This window comes from Priapulus caudatus, unplaced genomic scaffold (assembly GCF_000485595.1).
Source record: "Priapulus caudatus unplaced genomic scaffold, Priapulus_caudatus-5.0.1 Scaffold1262, whole genome shotgun sequence".
NCBI lineage: Eukaryota > Metazoa > Priapulida > Priapulimorpha > Priapulimorphida > Priapulidae > Priapulus > Priapulus caudatus.
The window spans coordinates 24,417-33,810 of record NW_014578323.1 but is presented as its reverse complement, the minus strand read 5'-3'; the positions used below and the strand labels follow the sequence as shown (position 1 = coordinate 33,810).

Genomic DNA, 9,394 nt, shown 5'->3' with positions numbered 1-9,394 from the left:
GTGATTGTCTTGGGATTGTCAAAAAGTAATCACATCTGGAAATCAAAGCATATCTTAATTAGGCGGTATGTTGGCGGATTTATGAGATGTTGTAAATTAGCTTCAGCTTCGAAGGCCCGGGAAAACTGGCGATTGTCGATTGTGTTATCAACAAATATGCTAATAATTTAGCCAAAATTTTTAAGCAACAAGCCTATAAACACCATGGTGATCACGAGACAATACCAGGAGTAGCAATGACCAGGCTTTAAGCTGTCCTTCGCTAATTCGCAAAATGCAAATTAAAGTTGAATTTGGCCCTTCAGTCTGAACTCAAATTCTACCCACTAGCGACTGCTACAAGCTAATTCGTATGACGCTTGAATTCTACACGCGATCGCTACTTGCTACACGAGATCGCTACTTGCTACACGCGATCGCTACTTGCTACACGCGATCGCTACTTGCTAACCCGAAGCATGACACAGCAGGTTCATTGTTTACTCAGTACCTAAACTTTTCCGGAAAAGACCGAAGATCAAAAAAAGACTAAGTGGCCGACGCTTGAAGATGCTTCACACACGACTACATATCGATATCCTGGAAGTGTGCGCACTGTATGAAAACACTTATTCCAGTGCGATTGAATTTCACCCAAGAGAAGCATTAATTTTGCCATGTCCTTTCCTGACCTACCTAAGTTAAGCATAACTTGGCTAAACATTTTCAGACCAAATTAGCCAATTGCTAACAATTGTTTTTGCCCAGCTTAAACCCTGAAATACGTGTGCTGAATTTTCTAAAACGTGTGATGAACAGAGTATGTATGTGGCCTAGCACGAGTGCGACAATGCACAGTACATGACCCTTTGTTACACATGCTTCACCAGTTGTGATTCGAATTGTAAACAATTGCTGGCAAATGCATATGATTTTCAATTGAGCATATCATTAATAACCAGCATTGAACTGGGACAACCAAATGTGAATTTGGTGGCAAGGTTATATACATATAAAAGACATAATATTACCGCTGTCTCAGTAGCTCGAGCCAGTTTATACAGCTAACAATAAACACCTAAGTAGGGGGCCCAACGTCCAGAAAACCCATCAATTGCACTAGATTATTTGCACGGAACAAGCAAAACTGCCGGAATGATCACCTGACCTTCAACACATGGCCGCTACTGATCTGTAATGCCCGGAAGCTTAGGTAGACAAGCGACTTGTCTTTCTGCTGATCCAAGCCGAGCATGTAAGAGCAGTTGGCGTTTAGCGGGTACAGGTTCGGATGGCCGGGACTACGAACCTGTCCGCTGGTCGAGTTGTGGTAGCCGTCGCACGCTGCAAACGGTCAGACATCAGAAAACTGCGCGAGGGAAACCGACACGCACGCGTACGCACAGATGAACGGACACATTACATTGCATGCGTTGTTCCCATTACAAGCAAGCGCCAGTGTTGCAATAATCGTGAAAGAAGCGCTAACACTCCCTCAACGTTTGGATCTGCGCTGCTTCACAGACTCCCGTAATTATTCATCAATACTTTAGACAAAGGGATCGGACAGACGACTTCGAAACGAGACACACAAAATCATTTTAGGAGTGAACTTTACACAAATGAATTAAGTGACTAGAATGCATTCACCTTTCCTAACGTGATACGATGCCTCAAAGATAGCCAGCCGGCTAGGATTTCCTGACGAGGCAACATACTGAATTCTTGCGCCTGCAAAGCAAGTTACTCAATGAATGCATGTGTATATAAACAGCAACAACCACCAGAGCTTCATAGGTCTAGGACTTTATAATGTTGTTTAATATAAAATAAATATAAAATATAATATTTTAAAAAAATAAAAAAATAAAAAATTTGTTCACCAAATACTGATGACACATATATATTTGTAAATTAAAGAATCTCATCAATTTCATCAATTCGCAACTTCCATCCACTGAATACTCAGGGGCATGGAGCCAAAGCAGTTTAAATCTCTCTCAGCCACATGCTTGCCTTTAGCTGCATCCATGTAGACAGTGAACCCAGTGGATAGTTGGCTGGCATTAAGAGCCATTACAAGAGTAGACGGTGCAGCGTTGTTGTAGATGGAGGCGGATGCTGATCGCACGTGTGTCAAATCCACAGACAGCAAGTCATCTGTAACATCACACATCACCTTGTGAAACCACAGCGATGGCTCAATGGTAGAGTGCCCGCCTCGCATGTGGAAGGTCGTGGGGGTTAGACTCCCGGCCGGGTCATACCAAACACTTGAAAAATTGTACACACTGCTTCTCTGCTTAGCACCCAGCAAAAATAGATGAGAGTGGAAACGGAGTCAAGAAGAGACCCTGCACGTGGCGCCACCTGCCAGCGAATCTCTTCATACCCGTCCAGTGGGCACACGACAAACCACAAACCCAAATCATGAGATTCAATATCACTGCTACGTGTACACTTGCTAAGGCTGATAGGGTCTATGTCCCCCAGGGTACTATCGGAGAGTACCCTGGATACGGTTCGATATATCGGAAAGTACCTCGGGTTACTATACGATATGTCGCTGCGTACCCTGCATTGTCCCACCGTACCCTGACTTTATATGGACGTATTTCCGATGTTGTAAAACTAAAATATAAAAGCTAGCTCTTCGTTTAAAAAAAAGGAAAAAGAAAAATATAGTCAAACGTAGCATACATTTTTATTGGATTGAGATGTTTTGAGGTTTCTTCTATGTGATGTGGTAACTTGACAGAGTGTATGTATTACGACATCAGTTGGCTGGAACGTCAGGGTACGGTGGGACAATGCAGGGTACGCAGCGACATATCGCATAGTACCCCCCGAGGTACTTTCCGATATATCGAACCGTACCCAGGCTACCCTCCGATAGTACCCTGGGGGACATAGACCCTATGAGCCTTGCTAAGAACAAATGCTGGGCAAAACAAAGGGCTTGGTAACTGCGGAGGAGGAATCTTCTTTCGGCTGACCTTTCTTGATGTTTGCTGGGGAATGAATCAACCAGCTGCAGTTTTCAGGTTCATGTCCAGGAAGCAGAGAATAGCTGTCCGACTTTTCCCAGGAATGTTGGTAGCATCCTGCAAAACCACTCACTCATTCACAAAACCATTAGAACAGTGGTTCTCAACCTTTCAGGACCCCTTTGGGAATCTGGTGAAAGCTACAGACCCCTCCCCAGAAAATTTCACATAAGCACATAAACACAAAATTTTGCATGCGCCTGGTTCACAGACGCCCTGAAGCCCATCCACGGACCCCAGGTTAAAAACCCCTGCATTGGAACATACAAATTACAATAACCATAAATAGCGTATATATAAGAAACCGTAAGGAAGGTACACGTTGTGCAGTGTGGAAGCTGTATACTACTCTATGCACATCTACCCTACATTACAACAGTGAGAGGAAGCCAAAAAACCAAGCCAATATTATTAAACTTGCGATTTTATGTTGTCGTGGTTAAGTTAGTCTCAATCACTGCACAGAAGAGTGCACACCTTTTTTTTCCGTCTTAAAGATGGCATTAAAGAAAGCTTTCGCTCCTGAAAACCCCTCAGCAACCACCAGCATGACATTTCCATCGCTGAACACAGGCTGTATCGTACTGCTCTTCAACAGCTTGCTAATCAACTGATTTCCATCGACTCTGGAACACGAAATTCATAGTCAACTTAACTTGGGCGTGATCAGACTTTATGTGTAGTCATTCATTCAGTTAGTTTAATGCAATGTTTTATGTACATAAACAACTTAACACCAATGAAAAGAGCAATGGGAATACATGTTAGACTGGTTTCCTGTCCTGAACTTTCAGTCGTGAGAGCATGTGCACTGGTGCTAAGTTATAGACAGTGAACCAGTCTTAAAGATGCGTACCTGTCACCATTGTAAAACTTCAAGTTGCTGTTTGAAGGAACGAAGATCGCATTAGACACATTCAAATACACTTGCGAATCGCCAGCAACAACGAGCTTGTAATATTCTTTCAGGTTCCTAGCTCCACCTGCCGGAACTTTGGACTGATTCAACATGATGGAGCCACTCTGCTCAAACGTTCCACCAAAATCTGGAAATGTAACAACACTACATTTAATATTACTCGGTACATGTTCGCTGCTACCGTGGAAGTATTCTATGCAGCATAAATGCTATTCTGTAGTACAGTAAAACTCGCATAAACCGGCACTTTTGGCATTTTGTTGACTTATGTCGTGTATGTGCAAGTCACCAAAATGAAGACTTATGCATATATATCGTCATTTTGACAACTTGCAAAGCCGGCATTTCGACGACTTGGAGAGTGTCAAACTGATATTTCGCCAGGCTTCATATCTACATGAACTAGTACATGCACTAAGGTATCATCTCAAAATTACTCGATCCTGATGCCATAAAACACTAAAATGTTCAGTAAGTAATCAAAGGAAGATTACCCCACCGGGCCACCCCTATATACTGCTCTACCTGCTAATACTGGATTGAGCGAGACTAGCCTGCATAAGTGTTTCTGCGAAACAATGAGTCATCATTTTACCAGGAATTCGCTGTACATTGGGCTGCGTACACTGCACCATCAGCATTTCTGATGACGAGATACATATATAATTTTACTGTGTTTGTATTACATGGGACCTGTCTGAAGGTCGACGACTAGTACATAATGACGGCTTGTAAATGATGACTTAGGCGGGGCTATTCAAATAGATTTACCATTAGAGAAAATCGGGACTTTGACTTTCGTGACGACTTCAGCGAATTGACGAGTTAGACAATGGCGTCTTATGCGAGTTTTACTGTACCGTTGAAGCATACTATGCAACATTGATGCTACCACTACCAGTCAAAAAAATACACGGGGGTTCTGGGCGATTTAGCCCCCCGAAATGCCAAAAAGAGCCCCCGTAAATTTGCATAGAGTTCAATGCAAACCAAATTTTAGAGTGCTATTTTCATGCACGTGAGCTTGAAAAGTAGCACCCGAAAAATAAATTATGTTTTCTCCCCTGACCACTACCATCTGTAGTAGCACGTTCCGTCTACACACTGACACACATTAGCGAGCGAGCGCAGCAGCAACTGCCATTTTTCCTACCATAGCTTTTATCTGTCGAGCTAGACCGCGAGTACTTGGGGGGATCGTACATATAAAGATCCGTGGATCAAATACAATACCGTTATATTTTCCAGAACATAATTACTAGGACCATAGCCAATTTTCCCAAGACCTTCCAGGTTTTCCTCTACAAACCCCGATCTATAAATCGGCTCACATTGGACGGAGATATTGAAGCTGAAACTCTTGGGCGACAGACTTGCTTCGCTTGTAAACTCAAACCACAGAGAATCATTACTGGACATGATGACGTAATCTGCAACAGGTAAGACAGCAACGATGACTCCAATCAGGAATGCACACACACATTAAGCTCTGGGGTCCAAGCCTGCTCGAAAACACCCATGTATTACAGCTGAGAGGGTCTATGTCCCCCAGGGTACTGCCGGAACGTAACCTGGGTACGGTCCGGTATACAGGAACGTACCCTGGTACTATCTAATATGCCGGACCGTACCTCGCCTACTCCACTAACGAGTCCAGGGAGTCGCCTACGCCTACTCCCTAACCCTAACCCTATAACCATATCAGATAGTTACCAGGGTACGTTCCGGCAGTACCCTGGGGGAAAATAGACCCTATAAGCTGTATTGCATGTTGATAGTGTGGTTTGTTACCATGGTTACACAGTGTGCTACCACACAGACCCAGTAACCCAACCTCACAGACTTTATACAGAAGTGGTACCACCCGATACAGAGCTGCCAACATTGAGCTTTGTGTAATAAGAATTTTAATCTTTACATAATAAGGGATTTCCATCATCAAGAAGGAATCTTGGGTAACGAGTCATTTAAGCACAATACTACATACGTACCTTAATAGCAGTTCTACATCGATTAACAAATAAAATACAATCATGTGCATACTCATTGTAGAGCAGTAACAATTAACAAACATAAACATACATTCTTAGTCTATGATACCGGCTGCGAACAACAAAAATACACAATCCTTAGTCGAGTCTCCACCCCTGCACTAATAAGAGCACGCGTTACGTCCAAAATCGTAGTAAAATGTGAGTGAATCTTAATGGCGGAATTACACGCTAAAATTGTACAAATTCTGTCAAAATCGGAAGGGTTGGCAGCTTTGCTGGTAGTATAGTGTAGTAGCGCTATGAGAATGGCAAGAGCAGTTATTTGTTATCTATACTACTACAAGAACCAACTTTGTCTCTCTGCCTCTAAGCACATATTTTTTTTACATTTTCTTTATATTTAGTAGTATTTAGTACCCCATATCTATCGAAATAATCTGTCAGTGTGCTATCAAAACAAGAACATACCATGGAAATTAAACTATTTTCTAGTTAACATTATACAATTACAGTTTTCATATCAGTAGCCTTCTACAATATGCTAATTATGTTCTCATTTTTAAAATCATTGCTCTACTATTCTACAATATTCAAGTAGCATTTCTTATTCTCTACCTTCTATTGAAACATTTCACCTAGCAAATTTTGGTCGCAGCAGCAACCTATAGGCAGCGCCAGGTACCTTACTAGTTAATTTTACGATTTATTTTACTTGAGACACGTTAGACTCCCCTGGGGTTACAAACCAAAGGGGATGAGAACACTTCTCACTAACCTGTGCTAAACCCCTTGTCAATTTGAACGATCGTTGGAGACATTTTCGAGCGTCCGTCTTTCACAACAACGATGTCATAGTCGTCTACCAAACCTAGCACATCAATCCTGTCACAGTAAACACATGAACAAGTGAGAACACTATTCTGGCCACTTTGAGAGGAATTAAAGAAGATAGAATTGCTTCTGTGATACCAAAAGCTGAAACTTTGTAACAAATTCTGTGTTGCATTGGGGTTACTCGTTTTTTTGTGGGGGTCGATTCGAAAGCCTAGTGCTACTTTGACCCTCACAACACTCATTTCATTGTTAGTAAGTTCACAATTCTTTTTTATTTATACTCTCACGTTATACCTATCATACACCTGCTGTATTGTAACTAAGTTATGTGCTAAATAAAGAATCAAGTTAATCGAGCAATAAACTTAATCAGAATGCGTATCAGGGGTCGAAATTCGCTATGTATAGTGATTGCGCAACACAAGTGGTTTTCACCGAACGCAAGCGATGTTTCGTAGCAACTTGCGGCTGCCGCAAGTCAACAATATGCCAGCTACTTACGTATTTAGAAGTCAGACTCATTTTATTTTGATTTCTGTACGAAATTGAAGCGTAAATGACTCAGAATCAGAGCAGCAATACACAGAAGACATAGAATAAATCATAAACTAAGACAGGGAGGAAGGGAAGAGAGTACTGCCAGTTTGGAAAGCAACAGAGGTACGTACGTAGCACTGCAAGTAAAAATCTCTTGGCGCAAGTAATTGTTTAACCTAACTTGCGGCATGCGCAAGTGTTTTTTTTAGCGAATTTCGACCCCTGCATATGTTACCTTGCCACCAATGTTGTATTTGGCTCGATGGTTTGAATCAGTAAACGACAGCTGGCAGCATGATTGAAGACACCAGGGAAACCAGGCGATGCAAACTGATACTGTTCACCTGCCTTTAACGTGACATTGCCAGAACAATCTACAAATAATTAATTATAATTGATATTAAGTATAATTGATAGAATTTCATGTTCGTTTGCTAACCAAGACCTACAAACAAGACTTTATCACAAACGATCGTCTGTTCGTAGCACTCGCAAACTCATTTTATGACTCTTTATCTGAACTTTCGCTTACTCATATTTAGTTATAGATACGTACGCAGTATGTAGTGTATCATGTTAAGACACTATAAAAACTATATCTAGCTATATAAACTATAAAATCCCAAACTGATGCGTAGTTTACCACACACCTGGAGTCAGGCTAATGAAGCTGCCTGCTAGTCCTTTCTGATATATGCTAGCATTCAAGGTGACAGTGACAATCGCTGTATCATTCACAAGCCCACCTCCAATTACCACGTCGTCGGTCGATTCTGCAAGATTAGACGTCTGATCAAGATAATTATCACTAACAAGTGCCGCAGAGCGACAGCCGCTCACTGACGGTGCTATGTAGCCGGGTATTCTTCTGATGAAACCTCATGCAACGCGTAATCAAGTGCGGCCTCGCTTGCACCCCGCGTTTGATAGGCTTTGGCTATACTCGGTAGTACAGTAATAAAGACTATAGTGTGTAACTTTAATCGCTTTGCTATATTAACGTTATCATGGATAAGCGTCGAGCGTAATGGTGTGGTGGGGGGAGGGTGAGGGGTGGGGCGGGTGGAGGGGAGTCTAAATAGGCACAAGCAGTTCAGTTCTTTGTTAACCAGTCAAGCAAATCCATGTTTACCCTAGCTCTTTGACGGTCCAAAAGGTTTTTATCAGGACACTTACTCTTCGCACATCAGCGGAAAGTAGATTTGATGGTCCTTTCAATAAAGTGATAAAAACGGTAGGTCATCGCTGAAACAAATTTTTTTTGCACTTGGTCCGTTAGACCATGTCCTCAGAAAATGTCTGATATCTTACCTTTCCCCCACTGCCCTTTGACCTCCAATTTCGCACTGGTGATAGGTTTCCTCCCCATCACACTATACACCGAATATTAAGAGCGTAGGTCGAGCTGTTGAGATTTGTGCTGCAATTCCGTATTACCTCCTATACCTTAAGTTAAGGGGGAAATATTCCCCCTCCATTGACACATCTCGACCTTTGACCCTTGACCCCCCAAGTTCAAGTTTAAGGTTAAGATTTGTCCTAACTGTTGACAGACACACGGACGCAGGCACAGACAATCATGCGATTCTACAAGCTGCATCTGACTTCGTCAGCTGAGCTAAAAATCCAATTTGTGATATGTCTGCAATGGTTAGAATATGAGATAACGACCTCTGTACTAGATTTGTACTGCATTACCAATTCGCTTACACCAACTGCTAAACAAATATAATGTCCCCCAATAATTCTGTAAAGAAGGCTATTGTTACAACATACCAACAAACTTAAAAACTAGTCATAACTCGACACAACCTGTCAATTAGGTTATGGTTGCACAGCCAGGTGCCGTACGGGACAACAACTAAGGTCACTTCTGTTGAATCGCTGCACGCACGCGACCATGTTAGAATATGTGCAGATCTAACCGGTGGCAGATGACCTGCTTACAATAGCAGACCAGCAATGAAGAACGGCCAAGGATATAGCAAGAACACATAAGGCTGTAGTTAGTGACCAGCTGACAATAGCAGACCAGCAATGAAGAACGGCCAAGGATATAGCAAGAACACATAAGGCTGTAGTTA

At 42.2% G+C, this 9,394-nt stretch overlaps 1 protein-coding gene across 1 annotated transcript in view; it reads right to left on the bottom strand.

Annotated features, from left to right (window-relative positions):
* Positions 1-1,138: 1,138 nt before the first annotated feature.
* LOC106816012 (cubilin-like) overlaps positions 1,139-9,394 on the bottom strand; it is a 9,494-nt gene continuing 1,238 nt past the window's right edge. Inside the window, exons 5-15 of the mRNA XM_014820546.1 lie at positions 9,258-9,310; positions 7,961-8,175; positions 7,546-7,684; positions 6,715-6,821; positions 5,277-5,375; positions 3,883-4,072; positions 3,504-3,652; positions 2,976-3,083; positions 1,996-2,139; positions 1,630-1,710; positions 1,139-1,323 (exon numbers count right to left, since the gene is read on the bottom strand). Of these exons, the coding sequence (XP_014676032.1) occupies positions 1,139-1,323; positions 1,630-1,710; positions 1,996-2,139; positions 2,976-3,083; positions 3,504-3,652; positions 3,883-4,072; positions 5,277-5,375; positions 6,715-6,821; positions 7,546-7,684; positions 7,961-8,175; positions 9,258-9,310 (1,470 nt within the window). The remainder of the gene's footprint in view (positions 1,324-1,629; positions 1,711-1,995; positions 2,140-2,975; positions 3,084-3,503; positions 3,653-3,882; positions 4,073-5,276; positions 5,376-6,714; positions 6,822-7,545; positions 7,685-7,960; positions 8,176-9,257; positions 9,311-9,394) is intronic.